Source organism: Megalobrama amblycephala, linkage group LG14 (assembly GCF_018812025.1).
Source record: "Megalobrama amblycephala isolate DHTTF-2021 linkage group LG14, ASM1881202v1, whole genome shotgun sequence".
In the NCBI taxonomy this organism is placed as follows: Eukaryota; Metazoa; Chordata; class Actinopteri; order Cypriniformes; family Xenocyprididae; genus Megalobrama; species Megalobrama amblycephala.
The window spans coordinates 19,569,788-19,591,498 of record NC_063057.1 but is presented as its reverse complement, the minus strand read 5'-3'; the positions used below and the strand labels follow the sequence as shown (position 1 = coordinate 19,591,498).

The window sequence follows — 21,711 nt, the reverse complement described above, 5'->3', positions numbered from 1 at the left end:
ATTGTGTATTCAGGTCAATAGCTGTGAAGTTGTGAATTTAACTTGTGCACTAAATTGGAATATTGCATAAAACATTTGCGAATAAAGCGGCATTTCCATCCCTTGAGTTCAAAAGAAAAAAATTGTTACAAAATATCTGTAGAAAAATGGAAGTTACTGCAGTTGGGGAAGAAACTATAACTCTTTTTTTCCTCCATTATAAATGATTTGCACCTCAGTGCTCACAGACAAAAAGCAATAAACTCTGTCATGTTATTTTGCGTTTGGATGCCTGGTGTTTGTGAATGCAATCATGTGAGACGCTTCTGGGAGGTCATTATATCAAATCAATTTGATGACAGACTTTGGCTCAGGCATTTCTAACTAACTTTTGAGATGCTGTGCAATGAAACTGATCCACTAGTCCAGTTATCCAATCACATCCACTGCCGAGGCAGTTTTTTGTTGCACATTTAGGGATTTATTCGGTAAATGTATTTCCATCTAGTTTATTATGCACATGTATTCTTATCGGTTAAAAAATGTATCCACCTCAATTGAGCACATACATTTTTTTTATGCACTTTTTAGAATTCCATCCAGCATTTTTTTATGAGATTATCCCAAAATGCTTATAAAAAAATGAGGATATAAGCATAGCTAGTGACAAATAAGAATATTCAAGATGATAAAAAAGAAAAAAAAAACAGTTTAAAACGATGGGCCACATTCTTAGAAATGTAATCTTTGTATGAACGTTACTTTTAATGAACATTATTGGTGTTTTTGTTTTGTTTTTTAGTTTGTGCAGTTTACATCAATACACCAATAGGTGGCGACATATTACTACCATTATGAATGAGTCATTCAATCTTTCAATCAAAGTATTCATTCAAAAACACTGATTCGTTCAGGGTCGAAACAACTTATGGATGATTCATGGAATCATTAAAACATTTTGTGGGTAAAATCCAGTCATTTCAAATAGATTCAGAGCATCTGTGAGTTATTTGTAAGGGTGAAAAATTTCCCCACGCCAATAGTGCTTTTCCGTTTTTTTCATCCGCAAAATTTGGCTGAAAGTACTCAAATGTGACCTCACCTTTTCTCAGAGAGACACGTAACAGTCGGGATCATTAATATGTACGCCCCCAATATTTGCATATGCCAGCTATTAGTTTGAATAAACGAGCAGACACTGATTAGCTACTTGCTCTACGTTTATTTAAAATTAACAGCAAGACAACTAGCAGTGAATGTGCTTTCCATTAAATGAATCACACACAGTGAGCAAATCCTTAACAAAAAAAAAAACAAAAAACTTTGCAATGAACGTGCTTTGTTTTAAATAAATCACACACAGTAAACAAAACCTTTTAAAAAAGTAGGCTACTTAAATTCTATAAGAGCATAAAAATGAATGAGTAGCCTAGGCCTAAATTACAAATGATAAAATCTACATACCTTTATCAAAGAAAAAAAGTCGAACAACGACTGTTGTAATAATACCTTAATTAAACTAACTAAATAAAGGAAACAAAAAAGCAGTGTTTAATCCAAGGGCCGCATAGGCCGCAGGGTGGTTAATCTTCAGATGGTTACGGAGATTAGTGGTGTTGGCATTTGTAACAAATACCGTTTTTCCACATATTCTGCACACAGGCTCATCAAGATTTTCTGGTTTTCCGTTGCCATCTGGTTTAAACCCGAAATGTGCCCATATAGGCGATGTAACATTTTTTTTCGCAACGAGATCCATCGGTTTTACCTTATTATTTGTGTAGTGTTAAATGTTGTTATCGATAGAGATACGCAGATGGGGTATTATTTCATCCGCAACCACATCACAAAACTCATCATCCGCGCTAACGTTTTTTGAGCAAATTTCAAAGCCGCACCCGCCCGCCATCCGCTGATTGTTTTGCGGTCTATGGACGATGCAATGCTTTGCTGATGCGAGCCGCAAAAAAAAGCCCTTGTCTGTTCTAGAAAGGATGCAGCAAAGATATTTAATGCTAATGTATGAGGCATAGGCCTACGCTGAGTTTCATTTACGATGAGATGCGCTCTAGTTCACAGTGCAGTGCAAGTGAACGCGGCGCGCTGGCGCTTCCATGTCACTGTTATCATTGTCTGCTATATTTGCTTTTTATTTATTAAAATACATGCAATTGGTTGATGAAACATTTATTATAATGCCTCTTGGGGCGTGGAGCACGAGATTTAAAGGGGCCGCGTACTAGGGCTGCACGATTAATTGCACGAGATTGTCATGCGTGTCTCATCAGTAAAGCCGGTTCTGTGATTAGCGGTAAATGTCCATCACCTGCTTTCAAATGGAGCGGCACTTAATATACAGAGCCGTAGTTCGCGGACAAGCTACGCAATATCGCGTTCATAATTGCAGATGAATCGCTTTCGATTACGAACGCGATATTGCGATATTGGTCATATTAACGATATTGTAGCTTGTCCGCGAACTACGGCTCTGTATATTAAGTGCCACTCCATTTGAAAGCAGGTGATGGACATTTACCGCTAATCACAGAACCGGCTTTACTGACGAGACACGCATGACAAAAGCATGCGATTAATCGTGCAGCCCTACCGCGTACCCTGAATTGGCGCATTTATAATGATAGGCAGAAAAAAAAATTTAATAAAAAAAAAACTATGGGGTATTTTGAGCTGAAACTTCACAGACACATTCAGGGGACACCTTAGACTTATATTACATCTTGTGAAAACATGTTCTTCGGCACCTTTAATTCAGCTAATAATTCGCAAATAACCAAGAAGTTTGTATCTAAAATGAAAGTTATTCAAGATTAACTTCTTGTTTATTGAACTATTGTATAAAAGCAATATCACACTCGCTTTTTATACAAGGAGTGACTAAACGTAGTGATATTACTGATTATATTTTTAGTAGTGTGATGATAGATCTGCGACAATTCAAAACTGAGAGAGTTATCAAACTTGCTATCCTAAACTTTTCTTTCTCTCTTGTGTTTAGCATAGGAAAGTCTGATATACTAGTAATCTGTTTGGATGATGTAAATGAAGAGTCCCATTGGATATTTTTCACCATTTTATGTCTATTTATATCAAAGTATAGTTAAATGCTGCTGTTCCTGATTTATTTCTGTTTTGAGAAGATTCACTGTCGTGTAACTACTATAACTTTTTTATGTTTTGTGAATAAGTTAGTAGGTCCAGACTCCAGTATCACGTCAGTGATCTATCTACAGACAGCTCAGTCTGGAGACAGTCTGGAGACCCCAGAACAGGAATTACTAACCACATAAGCATTTCTGTAAAGGTAAACCACAATTTAATTCATGTTATTAATTTAAAAACATAATTTAGTCCAATCATGGAGACTATTGATAAGAGGTCTGGCCTCAGTGTGGATAAAAGATAAGGAATGCATAGTTATGCATGAAATTTGGCAGACATCAAACCAGCAAACTGCTGTACAGTGACAACTTCTGAGAGAAACACTGAGTTCGAATGCTTCCAGCAATCAAACTCTCTGTCAGCAGTCAAAAGCAGCACACATGATGAATTTTAATCAACGTCAAGCAAATCGAAACCATATTCCATAACTTTAAGGCCAATATGTAACTTTAAACCCCAGGCTAAATCGCGTCAAGAGGGCTTTTGATAATGAATATTTTGTTTGTGAGCATACAGTATTAGTCATGGGCTTGACCACATTCCTGCATGGTTAAGTCAGGAAGATCAACCCGGAGATGTTCATCACACATCCTGGAGGAGATATTCTGGGTGTTGCTCTGTAGATACCGTTGACCATGACATGGTTGTTCGCGCAGCAGGGTGCTCTTTAAACTGCCAATGGTGTGGTTTTCTGGAAGGGTTGTATTGCTGAGAAGTGCTGGGAACGTTTTCCTCAGAAGTGTTATGTCTAGGTCTCTTCCTGAGCTCCTCTGTGGAGTGATATTTGATATATGTATAAAAGTCTCTTATGAGCTTGTGTAGTCAAAATGGGAAGGTTGATTCTCATTATACTACAGTTTGATTGTCTTTAAATCAGATAGAAAGCTCTATCTAATCTATTTTAGGGTTATCAAATTTAAATATTAATAATTTTTAAACTCTATTTTTTAAACATACCCAATTTGATACTGCTCTATTGATTTTCATTTTTTGTTTTTGTTTTCTGGGAATTGGCGCTTTATCTGGTGATTTAATCATGATTCTTTTATTCTAATACCAGTCCTGTTTTTTGTTTTTTTCTAAAGTAAGAAATAAAATCCAAATTTGCAAGTAGTGTATTGCTGATAAAGCTGATTTGGAACAGTATTTATCTCTTCAGGTTTATACATATATTTTTCCACTTATAGTGGGTAGAATATTTTAATATATTGGGTAATATTTTAATCATTTGCTTTGGCTGCTGCGTAATGACAATTTGCAAAAATGTGTTTTTATAATAACACTTACAATAACATAATATAACTTTACAATAACACTTTATAAACTCTCAAAATGGGTCTTTATATGAAAATACACTACCATTCAAAATATATATTTTTTTAAAGAAATTAGCAAGTATACGTCAAATTGATGAAAAATGACAGTAAAGACATTTATAATGTTGCATAAAATTTCTATTTTAAATAAAAGCTATTCTAATTTTACTTTCTATTTATCAAAGAATCCTTAAAACCATATGACAGTTTCCACAAAAACATTAAGCAGCACAACTTTGTCAACAATAAAAATAAGAAATGTTTCTTGAGCAGAAAATCATATTAGAATAATTTCTGAAAGCTCATGTGACACTGAATACTGGAGTATTCAATTTTGCATCAAAGAAATAAATTGCATTTTTAGTTTTAGTAATATTTTACAATATCACTGTTTTTACTATATTTTTGATCAAGTAGCTGCCTTTCTATTTTAGAAGGGGAGTCCCTCACAAAGAGATTTAAGGGTCTTTGGAATCAAAACCTTTAACAGCCTCTCATCAGCTTAATTTATAATAAACCTAGAACAGTAACCCATAAAAAAAGGTTATTCCATTAATAATGTGAACAAGATGATCTTTTTCAGATCTTTAACATGAGCCAGCTTTGGGCAGCCATCCAAGCGATGAACTAAGAACTTCAACCATGCTAACTGTAGATGAGTTTCCTCTTCCTCATTCCACTCACAACCTTTTTGTTTTCATTTATACAGAGCAGTCAAGCAGAACTGGAACAAGGCCCTTTTGTGCTAAGAAACTTCTTAAACATCCATTATTAAACAGCATGAGAGGGTTATGGGTCTCGATCTTCTCAGAGGAGACCACCAAGACATGCAAGATCGCATGTTTGATCATACAAGAAAAGCTTCCAGAGAAATCCATATACTGCATGTATGTGGATCAGGGTTACGAGTTTAAGAGTTTAATGAGTACACATTCACCTTGACTCGGATCAAATAATCCATATTTTTTGCTAAGCTTCCAGCCTGGTGTTGTCAATACTTGCTTCGCTCTGTTCATATTAGCTTTGTGAAGCTGCTCTACTACAATGATAAAAACTGACAGATGCTTAAACTGAGATAAAATTAAGTAAATAAGTCAATCTTGTCTTACAAAATTGTCTGATATGTAGCTTAGACTAATTGTCCTCAAATAAAGAATAGGAGTTATGTGGGATAGTGGGAAACAGTGTCCTATAAGTCCATTTACATATCAAAAATGTCTACCATTATGCTAGTGAGTTGTATGGTTGCTATGGCGTTGCAACGGTGTTCTGGGTGGTTTCTAGCATGTTGCTAAGGAGTTCTAAGTGGTTGCTAGGTGGTTACTCAATGGCCTGAGTCAAATAAGCCCATGTATCGGACTTCAGTGTGAAATTTTGGTCATATTAACAAATTTCGTGGGCAAAAAAGCCATTCTTTTATCAATAGTGTATCAATCACTTTCAAACCAAGGATCTTTCTGTTGGTCAGCATGGCGAATTCAGTTGACCAACTCAAACCCATTGCAAATTCTGCATGGGAAAATATTTCACTGTCACATGAAATTCCAGATTGCGAGAAGATGACTGGATTTCACCAACGGAAAAAAAAAAAAAAAAAGTAGAATTTTTTTTTAGTCTATTTTATCACCTGTCCGTTAGAACTAACTAACTATCGATTTTGGGGTTCATTCCATATCATAAACCTTTAAATGCAAGTATAAATGTGAGTAAACTTTAAGCTAATGCACTCATCTGCTACATGCATTAAATGTAAAAGTATTCTAACACTATTCTGATTATTGGCCTGATCAGATTATCATCAGGTGATGATATTCTTAGAATGGGCTAACAGAATACTATCAGTCTGTTAACCTTACAAGGAGCATGTTTGATACTGGCAAAATATCAGCTGAGCTCTTTTACAAGGGAAGCTGGATTGATTTTAAAGTCATGATGCCAAACGTCTGGTGTAGGTTGCCCAGTAATGTCACCGAAGAGCTGCATTCTTGGCTGCCAACGCTTTAACCAAAGGCTGAAATTAGCAACAGATACAAAATCCAGCCTCAGCGTCCTGTCAGATTAGAATCACTACAACTGATTGCAGACTGAGTTCAGCTTTGCCATGTAATTTGAAAGTAAAACAAAGATGAATCAGTCAAACCGGCAGCCCTAGCCACATTTAACTGGTCTGTATGCTTAAAGGATTAGTTCACTTTAAAATAAAAATTAGCCCAAACTTTACTTACCCTCAAGCCATCCTAGGTTTATATGACTTTCTGATGAGTTATGTTAATAAATATCCTCACACATCCAATTTTTATAATGGCAGTGAATGGGGCCAATGAGTATGGAGCTCAAGAAAGTGCATCCATCCATCATAAATGTACTCCACATGGCTCCGGGGAGTTAACCGCCTTCCGTATTCAACTTAGGAAAGAAGTAGGAAGTAGCATAAGCGTTTTGAACTGCAAGAGGCGTTACACTGTCTTCTTAAGTTGAATACAGAAGGCAGATATTTTACTTTATAACTTGTTAAACATGGATATGTTTCTACAAATGCATCGCTTCACTTCAGAAGGCCTTTATTAACCCCCAGGAGCCGTGTGGAGTACATTTATGACATGGATGCACTTTCCTGAGCTTCAAACTCGTCGGCCCGTCCACTGCCATTATAAAGCTTAGATGCATCAGGATATTTATTAATATAACTCCGATTGTGTTCATCAGAAAGAAGAAAGTCATATAGCTTGAGAGTGAGTAAAGCTTGGGGTAATTTTCATTTTAAAGTGAACTAATCCTTTAAAAATCCAAAATAACATCCTTCATTTATGTATTCATTTTCATTATGTAGCTGTTTAATCAGTATCGTTCAGTGATACTGGTCCTCATTCATAGTACATAAAGATGCCATTAAACAAATATTTAAATACATTTTAAATACTGTCTTTAATGTTGTTTCTGCATTAATTTGGAGATTCAGTGTAAAAATATATTTTTGTTAAATTTTGTATAATTTATGTGAAAATAAATGTTAATGTTAGGTGAAATTAATTACAAAAATCTGTGTGATTTAATATGGTTTTTAATTGCTCAACACCCCATATATATATATATATATATATATATATATATATATATATATATATGTAGTTTATTTTATAAATAAATAGGTCATTTATTTGTCTTATTAATCATAAATATTAGAATAATTAGTAAGAATACAATGCCATGTAAACCTTTGAATGCAACTACTTTCACAATTGAAATTAAAGTCAGCATGAAATGGAAGTTGTGATTAGTTTATTGCAACATATAATTGAGTGATACAGCTTCTCGAGCAAAGGAAAATGTAGGGCGGGACTTGATTTTGTCAACGGGGAATTGATTGGATCTTTGGATCGTTGTGGTTTGCTATTGGTCGAACTCATTTGAGTGACAGGTTGCCCCGTCCTCACGCCAGTAAACACGTCATCAAAGAAGAGAAGAGATGTCACTGCAAGAGGGAGGGAAATTATTTTAATTAAAGATTATGAGGGCACATTAATAAAAAAAAAAAATGTTCACTGATAAATAATTTATAATAAATACCGCAATATTCCATTAGAAAAAAATATAAGGATTGTTAATTTTGATTTCATGGTGACTTATGTACATAGGCCTACATCGTGCAGTTTAAGATAAACATCTCGGATTGGATTGATTCGGATTCACAGAAATCTGCATGTGTAAATATATGGCGCTTTTCCACTGCGTGGAACCACTCGGCTCGGTTCGGCATGGCTCGGCTCAGCTCGCTTACTTTCGGTTTGCTTCTCCACTGCAGTTTAGTACCGCTTCAAAGTGGGTGGGATTATAGACCAATCGTTATAGTTGCACCGCCTCTACTGCCGTTGATCCGCTCCTCGGCTACCTACAAGTCTGCACTTCATCTACTGACCACGATACAGCCATTCCTTTTTTCAAGTTTGTGAGGCGGTCGTTTAAAGTAAGTCGTTAAAAAAAAAAAGTCACGTGAACAAATGATACTGTGGTGGCTGTTACCGACTATTTAAATCTGGCAGGTTTGGTGTCTCGTGTTTCAAATCCAATGACACTGGTAGCGGTATTCTCTCTGACCAATCAGTGATCTGCAGTGTTTACACATCACATTTAGTATCGGTTCGGGACGCTGGGAACGTCAACCGAGGTGGTACTATTTAAGCGTGCCGTACCGAGCCATACCGAATCGTATCGTGCAGTGGAAAAGCACCAATAGTTATTCTCACAGAGAATGTCAAAGGATTATCAAGACTTTAATGCAACCAACACCATGTGGACAAATGATTGCATGGACCTGTTGAGAGTCACTAATTGCAGTTCAGCTCTAGAGCCAAAGTCTTCCATGCTCCATTAACTTTGTTTTACTGGCTTAAGCTCCAATTACAGCCACAGCTTTTGTTAACTTCCTTCTCATTGCCTGAACACCAAAAGCTTGTATGCATAAATTAACTGTATGCAAATATATCGCCCATGTCCCATTCATCCTGAACACTACTGGTGCCAGTGTTGCCCAGGGAAACAAGTGGGTGGAGTACCCAGAACTTATGTTCTTCATGAAGATGGAGTGCCCCTGCCTTCAAGACATGACTTTAAACCCCTTTCAAAAGCCACCGCTGTTTAGACAATGACATGGTTCTTTGGTTTGGTTCTGCATGGTTACACTCACATAATGTGATGTGTAAGTGATTTCACACATACTCGTAGACTCAAAGCCTCTGTCCAGGCAACCGTATACATCATCCTCATTAAAGCTTACAATATCTTTAGCCCTAGTTCAGTGGCATGATCTATCATGCTGGAAGATGGAAAAATGGAGGCTGCCAAGTGATTGGTGCTTGGTAAGGCACCATTACTTTTGAGCATGATTAGGGTTAGGGTTTTTCAAACTCATGAAATAAATATAAATATATTAAAGGGGACCTATTGTGCCCCTTTTCACAAGATGTAATATAAGTCTCTGGTGTCCCCAGAATGTGTCTGTGAAATTTCAGCTCAAAATACCCCAGAGATCATTTATTACAGCTTGTCCCTTTAAATGCAAATGAGCTGCTGCTCCTGGCCCGCTTTCCAGAAGAGGGCGGAGCTTCAACAACTCATGCTTCGGTTGCTCAACAACAACAAAGCTGGAGAATCTCACGCTGCCAAAATGAGGATTGTCAGTAACGGTGTTCAGCCTTACATTGTTCAAACCGGAGTCGGACACTGATGGAGAGACTCAGGATGAAGTTACAACTTTTAGAGTGCAACTGGTCATTACTGAACGGTTAGTGGATAAATTTATGTAGTTGCTGTGGAGTTGATTCAACTCATCGACTATCATGTGCCGTCATGTTAATCTTTTGTGCAAATCCAGCGTTGAATTGACCCTCGTTTGTGAGGCAGTCTGGCGTGAAATGATGGCATTGTAACAACACTCAACTACAACAACTCTCTAAAGCAGCCCAACATGGCCTCGCCCCCTTTGTTGTGTTCCCAGGGGCAGGGTTTATGTAAATTTTAGGGCTTGTGATGTCACTATCCCGGGAAGAAGCTTGTTGTAGTCCCTACCAGCCGTTTGTTGTAGTCCTTAAACAGAGAATTCTTTAAAAGAAAATATCTCCCTTTGCACTGAACTTTGAGCATCGTAACTTTGCAGATGTTGTTTATGCTCTAACAGTAACATTACACACTAATTATAGTTAAAAAAGTGAAATCATAATCAACCACCCCTTTAATTTATATAAAAATAAATTTAAATATTATAATACATATTTAAAAATTAAAAACAAACTTAAAAAAAAAATCTGAATTCTATTTGGATTTCATGGTGAATAAGTATTACACTGTAAGACACTGTAAGAAACTACTTTGATTTAGGGTGATCAGGTGAACACAGGAAGCAGGTTGGGATGCGCTCAACAAGTTACGACCACCCAGACCGTAGGGTAACATGCGACAGAGTCGTCAGACAGTCTGTGCTCTTGACATTACCCACATTCCTCTGGTCTCCGAATGCACACATACACACTCACACATACACAAATACACAAGCACTCTCATTCAATAAGCATTTATAAATACTGGCACAGGGGAAGAAGACCTGCATACATTGCATTTCACACCGACAGCACTGTTAGCAACTGACTGCATCAATTAACAAATGGGCTGCCATTTTACCCTTAAATCCTTCAACACATCTGTCCTCTCGGGTAACCAGTCAGAGAAGAACTGTTTCTGCCACACTATTTCCAAATACAATGGTTCTCTTGTGCATGGTAGAAGAAAAACAGGACTATTTATATGGTTGTGTCTCAATTTGCATACTCATATACAGTGCAAAAAATTGTATAACAGCTGCCATTTGTGGGATACTTTTTGCAAGTGTTTGCATCTAGCTAAATTCAGTTCCTTAAAATAATAATAATAACAATAAAACTATATAGCGCCTTTAAAGCAAGCGTCTCATAATATAAAAACAGAGCTTCAAAACATGCATTAAACATATCAAAGTAATAAAAAAGTCAAACAAAAGATTTCCTGAAGAAAACATTTTTTACATTTATAACATTTATATTATATTTAATATTATCAATTTTGATGATCATGTTTATTATTAGGAAATATAAATACTAATAAATATAATAATGTATAACATAATACAGTTCTTTTATACTGGCTATGTCAAGTGAGCCATCATAAACTCTTCTTCTGTTATACAATGGATTGTGGGCAATATTATTCATAAATCTATACACTTCAAAATCACTTGGGTTCATATTTTTAGCCTACTGTTATTTGGGATGTTTTAATTCTTATCTTGCATGTTATTAGGATGGATATAGGCAAGTCATATTGAAAGCTGTAATTGTCATCATGTTAGTGTTGTCAAATGTATCAACTTCGATAAGTCGGTACTGAAATTTTAAAAATGTGACGCTTTGAGCACTGTTGAGCGGATTCGATAACACCTCTGATTGGCCATTGTGTTCACACACTCATGAGATATGTCTGTAATTTCCTTCAATGATTGACGCTTCAAAAACATGTTGTAAATAGACATAAATGACGCTCTTCACCAAGCGCTTACACAGATACACACGGACCAGTCCGCTGATAGACGCCTACTTTCAAACGCTCCCGCTTTCGTGTGTTTTCAAACGCTCCTGCGCATTGATCATTGTAGCCAATCGCAGACATATCTGATGAGCTTGTGAACACAATGGCCAATCAGAGGTGTTTATGAATTTGCTCAACAGAGCTCAAAGCGTCACATTTTTAAAATCTCAGTACCGACTTGGTATCGAAGTACTTTTGACAACACTACATCATGTGACTCACAAATGAAACTGTTGAGGTCAACAGAGGGCGAAGCAGGTGATTCAGAAAGTCTGCAAGGAAAATAAGTGCTTCCTGTTTAAATATGATTAGAAATGATTGGGCTTTAATCAACGTGGTAATACAGTTTTGTCAGATTCCACTACAGATAGCATAATATTCGCACAGAGTTCAGACAGGGTAGCTCTCTTGCAGCATTAAGGTTTATCAGCAGTTTATCAGATCCTTCATATCTCTCTGTGTCAGGTCAGGCTCAGTTACAGTGCTGTATTTCTCTGGCACCGCTCAAGGTTTCCTACAAGAGCTGTAACTTTAAACGTTAACCTACCCATAATGCTAATGGCTGCTTTGCCCCAATTAGCACATGGCCACATCTTCACCTGTCACCGATCCCCCTGGGCCCCCCGTGACCTTTCACCTTAACACGAGACACCCCTCACAAATACATAAACATGCACACACAGTGTTGTGTGCTGATTTACTTAAAACGGTGACAATGGAAAGTCCGGGGTGAATCCCATGTAACTTACTGTAATACAGACGAACACAGACACGTAGACTAAAATAAGTCTCATTTTGAAAGTGAAATTCACATTTGAGCACAGGAAAGACCTGTCGACTCCATTACGCCAATGTTTCTTTTCTTTTTCTTTTAACCAACCTCTTTCCTTTTACAATTTAGAGTTTTGGCCACTCAGCTGGAAAAGTATTAAGAATCTTCAAACCATAGACCATATTTGGCTTTAAACATTCTTTTCAAAGCCATAGGCCTGCACAATTTGAGAAAACAGATATAAAACAGCTTATAATGCTAAAAGTCTTGGAAGGTGAAACATGGGACAATGCTTGAATACATTAGCGTGAATCAATAGGGCAGAATGTGCATGTTAACACCACCATTATGATGGGCTGTTCTCAGTATTGATGGACATGGATTGATCAAGGTATCTGCAGGCAAACAGAGTAAACCAGCGGTATTTACCAAGGTTAGAAAGGTGAGCGAGAGACCTTCAGGCAGAGATGGAGGTGAAATGGGGGTTGAGAAAGAGGACAGAGATTGTCTGCCTCGAGCGCTGCAGTCCAAGCTCTAACTCGATCAGTACAGTTAACCTGTCTAGGTCTGCAGATAAACACATTTGTTGGCCTTAATATGCCACTGCTGACAGCTTCGACAAGCCATGTTTTGTACGGAATGGAATTCCCCCTGACCATTTTTCACTGTGTTTGTGTGTGTTTGTGTTCATTGGTTAATATTTTACATGTGTTCAATGTTCAGAATTATTATCCTTAGCCAAAAAATCAGTTTCGTGACTACAAAGCTATTCGGACTGTAGATCTCAACTTGAAAAAGACCGATATTCCATAGATAGTTTGTCAGACCTCACTTTAACTCTGCTGTCCTAACCACAACCTCTTAACCTCACACTCAACCTAGAGGCAAGCTGCAGCCAATGGTTGATTTATAGTGCTGTTTTCTAAGGCAAGCATCAGTATTACTATTTCTCATACTTGGTGATAAGTGTTTTTCAAAACCCCTAAAGGCCCGTACACACCAAGAATGATAAATATAAAGATAATGCTATGGATAACTATAATAGCGAACAATATCATTCTGTTTATTCTAAGTGTCATCTGACACTTTAAATGCTCGAGCTCTTTAAAGCAGGATGCACTCTGATTGGCTGCCAATGTCATTCATCAGCTGGAAAAAAACTATTTGTTCTGAAAGTGATTCCAACTAAATAGTTTCTCTGTCATCTTATAGTTGTGGTGTGGAGTCTGCAATTCTATTATATTTTGAATGATATTTAGAACTATCTTTATCTCTATCTTTATCATTATAATTATAGTTATTGTCCTTAGTGTGAATGAGCCTTAAGTACAGTATTAGACTATATGTAACTTGCCTAGTGAGTAGACTTGTGTTTTGTTTTTGTTGGAATTTGTTTATTGTTTTTTTTTGCTGTGTTTTGTTTTGTTTTTGCAGTTTTTTTATTATTATTTTTGTTGTGTGTATTGTTTTGTATTTTTTGTTTTTGTTGCACTTTGTTTTTTTCTGCTTCTGAATGTTTTGTTTTTTGTTTTGTTTCTTGTTGCATGTGTACAGTGTTTTGTATCGTTTTGATGTGTTTTTTTTTTTTTATTTTTGTTGCATGTATTGTTTTGTGGTTTTGTTTGTTTTGTTTTGTATTATTCAACTTAAGCAAAACACTAAAGAAACCACCTACCAATGCCCAAACAACCACCCTAGAAACTGCATAGCAACGCCCTAGCAACTATCCAGCAAGCACCTAGCAATGAGCTAACAACTACTGAGAACAAAGCTCACATGTAAATCAAAAATTATTTTATTTTTAATATCTAAGGGCCCTATCATACACCCGGCGCAATGTGGCGCCAGGCACGATGCAAGTGTTTTTTTGCTTATATCAGTGCAGTTATCATTTTTATGTCCTGCGCCACGTTGTTTAAAAAGCAAATGCATTTGTGCCCATTTGTGAACCCATGGGCGTGCTGGTCTGAAAACGAGGTGTGTTCAGGTGCATTGTTGGCGCGTTACTATTTTGAGACAACTGAAATAGACTGTGCCATTGACCAACTGAAACCTGGTCTAAAGTCAATGGCGCAGTATTTGTTTGTTATTTAAAGAGTGTGTCAGTAATATGCGCCTTTAGGCTGGTGCGCAACGCGCGTACACTCTGATTATTACACACACAGGGATGCGCAGCAGCACGCAAACATGCCAAATATTGAAAATAAAAGGAATACAATGAAAAAGATTATTATTGTGTGCTTAAAGATAAAAATGCTTTGGTGGAATCGTATACGGTCTGCTCGCGTGCTTTAACCATATGCATGAGCAGATCCATTTCCTCGCTGGAGAAGCGTTCAGTATTTCCGCTTGCAAATTCCACCATGTAAATAGTGAATCCGCCATGGCGTGAGTGCAGCTGGCTTTTAAAGGGAATGGGACATGAGACCCTGATTGGTTTATTTCACATTACGCCCAAAACACACCCGTTACTCATTTAGAGAATAAGGGCAACACTGACCATTTTTCCTGTCGTTAAACTAGCAAAAGTGGATTCGGACACGCCCTAAGAGCACTTGAGCCGCCCGCTTTAGACCATGTGCTTAGATCGTTAAAATAGGGCCCTTAGTGTGAGATATCACATGTATCAGGTCAGCTCTCTCAAAAACCCATTACAGTCAAACCAAAGTACAACATTAAGTCTTTTGAATGGATTGTTTAAAATCACACTTCTGGGCTTCATCTACAGCGCTGAAATGATTTATGCCTAAGACGTTACCTTATAGACGATGAATGTGATGTTGGCTCAAGTCATTTCAAAGTGATATCTGGGGTAAAAAATTCAGAGAATGTTTTACCCTGGCCATGATTGGGTTTGAGCAAATGTTAGTCTTGATTTTCTGCTTTAAATGGGCTATAATTAAGATAAAAATCAAACCCTTATAGATGAGGATTTTTTAAAGTTCCGAATGTGTATTTTCATAAATGTTTGAAGGCTTAATGATCTCAAATTATGGCATTGTTGGTATATGGCACACATACACTCTTAAATGCTATGTTGTGGCCTGCTGGAGGATAAAAGAGAGGTTTAATACTGCATAATTGCAGTATGAACAAAACAATCAGAGGACAAAAATGTGGTGCGTGTTTTTGTGGAAAGAGAAAATTTTTGCATGCACGCAAACTGGCATAAATTTGTAATAGATGATGGCTCGTCGCAAAATGAAAACACCCAGCTATGTCCTCCCATACAGCTGCCTTGTCCATCTCCTATTTTTCATCAACAAGGCTTATGAGATGAAATGCATGACTTGCTTCAGTCAATACTCTGTTAAATATCAGTTTATAAATAACAAAGAACAGAACTGTCAGCTGATGTAAACAGAGTTTGACACAGCTAGTAAAACAATGTAAAGGTCAGATTAGTCCTGTTGTGTGTGTGTGACATAAAAAAGCTGCATTAAAGGGCAAACATCCATGTTCATCTCATGATTGGAAAGAAAACGTTATAAAGGATTCCAAAAATGCCTTGCATTTCTGAGGGTTAACCAAAAACCACAACAACCCACCCATGGACAGATCAACATGGGTATCAATTAAAGCATGCATGACCTCCTTTATTTGCAAAGGGTGTTGCCTTGTGTTACCTGGCTCAAGTTCACACATGTGGCTTAAAGCAAATTTTGGACAGGGTGGATTCAGGTCAGAACTGATAAACAGACATTATCCTTACAAAGGGGCTGAGCCAAGTTAACACGCTGTTTGCGATTGTGTCCTAATTGAAGTAAATGCATTATTAACCAAGCTGACTTCATGACATTGGCAAATGTGCAAATGTCTGGCTGTCTCCTCCCAAACAGTATTGCACCAATAAATAAATAAATAAATAAATCTCATGTAATTGTGTGAATCTCTTGCAGAGAGCATGTCTTCGTCACAAGTTAAATGTTAATTTTGGTCATTGTGACATATTATTTCGCCATTTTTTATGCCTAAATTATTATTAGCCTACTATAATGCAATAAAAAAAAACATTTTTACATGATAGTAGTATTTTATTTTAATTTTTATTTTACAACCTGAATTCCGGAAATGTTGGAATGTTTTTTAAATTTGAATGAAATGAAAACTAAAAGATTTTCAGATCACATGAGCCAATATTTTATTCACAATAGAACATAGATAACATAACAAATGTTTAAATGGAGAAATTTTACATTTTTATTGACTAAATTAGCTCATTTCAAATTTGATGCCTGTTACAGGTCTCAAAAAAGTTGGCACGGGGCAACAAATAGCTGAAAAAGAAATAAATTTTATAAAAAACATTCAGCTGGGAGAACATCTAGCAACTAATTAAGTTAATTGATATCAGGTCTGTAACATGATTAGTTATAAAAGGGATGTCTTAGAGAGGCAGAGTCTCCCAGAAGTAAAGATGGGCAGAGCTGTGAAAGAGTGCGTAAAAGTTTGTGGAAAACTTTAAAAACAATGTTCCTCAATATCAAATTGCAAAGGCTTTGCAAATCTCATCATCTACAGTGCATAACATCATAAAAAGATTCAGAGAAACTGGAGAAATTTCTGTGCGTAAGGGACAAGGCCGAAGACCTTTATTGGATGCCCGTGGTCTTCGGGCCCTCAGACGACACTGCATCACTCATCGGTATGATTGTGTCAATGACATTACTAAATGGGCCCAGGAATACTTCCAGAAACCACTGTGGGCAAACACAGTCCGCCGTGCCATCTGCAGATGCCAACTAAAGCTCTATCATGGAAAAAGGAAGCCATATGTGAACATGGTCCAGAAGCGCCGTCGTGTCCTGTGGGCCAAGGCTCATTTAAAATGAACTGTTTCAAAGTGGAAAAGTGTTCTATGGTAAGACGAGTCCAAATTTGACATTCATGTTGGAAATCACGGACGCCGTGTCCTCCGGACTAAAGAGGAGGGAGACCTTCCAGCGTGTTATCAGCGTTCAGTTCAAAAGCCAGCATCTCTGATGGTATGGGGGTGCATAAGTGCATACGGTATGGGCAGCTTGCATGTTTTGGAAGGCACTATGAATGCTGAAAGGTATATAAAGATTTTAGAGCAACATGCTCCCCTCCAGATGACGTCTATTTCAGGGAAGGCCTTATTTCAGCAGTACAACGCAAAACCACATACTGCAGCTATTACAACAGCATGGCTTTCGTCGTAGAAGAGTCCGGGTGCTGAATCTTCACACTGTTTTGAAAAGAAGAGGAGATGCTACACCATGGTAAACATGCCCCCGTCCCAACTATTTTGAGACCTGTAGCAGGCATCAAATTTGAAATGAGCTCATTTTGTGCATAAAATTGTAAAATTTCTCAGTTTAAACATTTGTTATGTTATCTATGTTCTATTGTGAATAAAATATTGGCTCATGTGATTTGAAAGTCCTTTAGTTTTCATTTTATTTAAATTTAAATAACGTCCCAACATTTCCGGAATCCGGGTTGTATCTTGAGATTCCAAATAAAACAAATCTGTTGGATAACTTTCTGATTACTAAGGGGAGACTTATTATCATACACCATCCCTATTTAGTGTTGGATAATATAGATGTTTTTTTATTATTCAATGGGACCACATGGTTCAGCTTTATCATAGTTTATTATTGAGTTTCAATTGCCAAGCTATTGAATTGGATGAACAGATTATTAGGCAGAGATAGGAAGAATTTCAGAGGCAGCAACTCTTCTCTCGACACGGCACAAGCACTCAAATCTGGCCTTACGCCAATATACCCTCAGAATCGAGTTTCAAAAGAGCTCTCACCATCAAACACTCTGACCTCCGCTTTATCAACCTGGTTTATTTTCTCACAAGGTGTTAGTTTGGTTTGAAATCACATAGAGTAACTGACCCTTTGCTAAGTTCTGCCGCCCTTGGTTACTGTTGTTGGCAAAGACAAACTTTACAGAACACCCAATAGGAATGCACTGGAAATTTTCGGACAGTTGTAAGTAAAATATGCTCATAAATTTTGACATTGCATAGCATTTTTATCTTTATTTAATTAGATTCCAAAAGCTGCATTCTGCCATTTATTTCTTCCTTCATTAAGGAAATAAATTCCATAATCAACTGAAAATACCGTTTCCACTGTGTTCCCCCCAACCCCCCCAATCATGGAAGCTCAGAGACACCCAAAATTCCCAGCTCTCTCCATAAAGATGCTTTTAGATGTGACTTTACTGGAGCACCTCAAACACCCCAGAACATCTGGAGCATTCTTGCGATGCAGCTGAGATATTCAGCCCCTATTCTGTGATAATACTGGAATGTTTTAACCTATACATCTGTTTTCTTCCGAAACTGGATGAAAATGATCCAAAAGGTCTAAGGGACTAAAGGGATGTCTAAATCATGTAGATGACAAACTGGGACCTCATAAATTTGTTCTGTTGATAGATTCCCAGGCTATACATTACATTGTTAATTTACCATGAAACAATCTCCAAAATACAGATACATCTGATTTTTCAATGGTCAAGACATCTCTGGTATTTACGCTATAGCACCTAGTGAAATCTTTTTTCAAAACGAAAATTATTTGCAGAGGTCTCTGGACTGGATGACTTCTCCAGAGGCCATCTCAAACTCAGAGACATTACTCAAATCCACACCTGTAAAAGACTTGAATGTGAATAGTCTAAGACCAAGATCTGGCTCGAAAAACAGATCTGACATATTTGGGCACTTTAATTTGCAAATGGCAGAACAAGGGCGTTTGGTTATTTAGGATGTCCTTATTAGTCTCAGACAGTGAATGTTACGTGGCATTCTTCAGAAAGACACAAAACTGTTCCAGAATGTTTTGAGTCTGAGCAGAGTTTTTCCATGGCACGATCCACTCTGACACTACTTATGTCGCCATTACCAAAGCTTCCCACTGTTTCTTTTCAGCACATAAGACATAGACGGATGACTACACTAGGGAATGTGTTGGATAGACAAGGAGAAAGCGTGGAATGACAAATTAGGCCAAAAACATGAATTGAAAGGAATAAGAAAGCTGGAAAGCATGTAAAAACAGTTTGAAATGTTAAAAATAAGAAACAAATGTCCACCACTGACAAAACCAGACAATGAAAAATACTAAGGAATAAAGCAAGAACTGGACTACATTTCACTTAATGGTTAAACCACTTGACTTTTTACTAAAACTACAAAGATTTTAATAACTTGCCATATATGTTTTCAGGTAGATTTTTAAAAGACTTCTCCTTTAAAGTTTCATGTGGTAAAATCTAAGCTAACCGATTTCATTGAAGTCATGACAAATTGTTTAATATGCCTGAATCAACCTGTCTACATTGTCCAGGTTACACCAGCAAAAGTATCAAATCCGTTCAGATCAGAAAACCTTCAAATGAAAATGTTTTCCCAGCAAGCCGAGCAACTGGTATCTTGCACCATGACGGTCTAGATGCCCTATGCAGTGACACACCACCCATTTCCTTACTCAACTATATTAAATGTTTGCTACAGCAGATAAAAGAGGAAAGATCACCCTTGACATCTGATATGAGACCAGCTCAGCCATTTCCATTAGAATGATCAAAGTCATGGAAACATAACTCTTGATTTAGCACTCAGAGATAATGTTGCAAGCACATAATATAAGCTTTATGTAATACTGTGGATATACAACAACAAAAAACATTTATTAAACGTCTCAGTGATGTTTAGCACTTCAACTCAACAAACACTTTATCATTAAAGCCCATTAAAACATCTGCAGTAGGGATCACTTTTGGAAAAACTGAATAGCAACTGAAACTCAGGATTGTGCAAGTCTGCTGTGATTCACAAGCAAAAAATATTTTCCATAATTTATTCATTTTTAATAACGCATTTCAGTGTGTTCCCAAAAAGTATTCACTTCTTTCCTGACCACACTTTAGTTTAAGGGGGACCTATTATGTCCCTTTTCACAAGATGTAATCTAAGTTTCTGGTGTCTCCAGAATGTGTCTGTGAAGTTTCAGCTCAAAATACCCCACAGATCATTTACAGTATTATAGCTTGTCAAATTTGCCCCTATTTAGGTGTGAGCAAAAACATGCCGAATTTGTGTGTCCCTTTAAATGCAAATGAGTTTCTGCTCCCTGCCCCCTTTCCAGAAGAGGGCGGAGCTTTAACAGCTTGTGCTTCGGTTGCTCAACAACAACAAAGCTGGAGAATCTCACGCAGCCAAAATGAGGATTGTCAGTAACTGTGTTCAGACTTACATTGTTCAAACCGGAGTCGGACACTGATGAGAGACTCAGGAAGAAGTTACTAATTTTAGAGTGCAACTGGACAATCTGAATGGTTAGTGGATAAATTTATGATTTAGGAGTTGATTCAACTCTTCGACTAGCATGTGCCGTCATGTTAATCTTTTGTGCAAATCCAAGGCAACAACACTCTACTACAACAACTCTTCCTCTTCTGTAAAGCAGCCCAACATGGCCTCACCCCTTTGTTGCCTGTACCCGGGGGCAGGGTTTATGTAAATTTTGGGGTTCCTGATGTTACCAACCCGGGAAGAAGCTCGTTGTAGTCCCTACCAGCCATTTGTTGTAGTTCGGTGTCCAAAAATATATATGTAACTTTAACACATAGGCACTAATCCAAAAGTAGAAGTTCAATATGGAGCTTTTCTCTGCCAATCAATGAACAAAATATCACGTGCCATTTGATCAATAAACAACATACCTTAATTTAATATAGTAAAAGCTTTTTCATTTCAGCTAGTCCTTTTAAAAAAAAAAAAAGTATCTTAGCAATGTTGAACAGCAGCACGCGGATGTAATGAGGAACAAATTGAGCCCTCAATCTGGTTTAAAGCATTCTGATGAGAATGCTTTTATCAAGGGAAGTGACCTCACTTAAAAGAGGACATGAAGTCATTACATAAGAATGCTGTATGCCACCCTGCTATGCCTTCATAACATCAGGAAGCATTCTTGTAATTAAAGTATCCCTATCTAAAAGGAAATGCCTTGATTGGAGAATGACATTGACCATTCTTACCTTGAAATGACAGGAGGACTCGTGGCTGTGGTGGAGAAAGACCATGGATGCAGGTGACACAGAGGACGAGGGGAAGGAACAACTGCACGCTCGTCCCCAAAGACCAAACCCAGAGTGCTCCTGACCTCCCCATGACTGCTGAGGAGACACCCAGACCAGCCCACCTGCAAAGACAGGGTAAAAGAAATGTAAAGGATGCTGGGCATTAGGGGTGTAACGATACGCTCAGGTCACGATACGATACGTATCTCGATACGGAGTTCAGATACGAAGTATCACGATATTTTTGAACAAAATGAAACTGAAATTCAAACAAGATTT

General features: G+C 37.3%; 2 protein-coding genes across 2 annotated transcripts in view; one reads left to right on the top strand and one right to left on the bottom strand.

Annotated features, from left to right (window-relative positions):
* The window catches only part of sema3c (sema domain, immunoglobulin domain (Ig), short basic domain, secreted, (semaphorin) 3C), a 71,312-nt gene extending 49,789 nt beyond the window's left edge, over positions 1–21,523 (bottom strand). Inside the window, exon 1 of the mRNA XM_048155090.1 lies at positions 21,391–21,523. Coding sequence (XP_048011047.1) covers positions 21,391–21,523 — 133 coding nt within the window. The remainder of the gene's footprint in view (positions 1–21,390) is intronic.
* The window catches only part of kdm7aa (lysine (K)-specific demethylase 7Aa), an 80,949-nt gene continuing 80,694 nt past the window's right edge, over positions 21,457–21,711 (top strand). The window contains exon 1 of the mRNA XM_048155089.1: positions 21,457–21,567. The gene's annotated coding sequence lies outside the window, so the exon portion shown is untranslated. The remainder of the gene's footprint in view (positions 21,568–21,711) is intronic.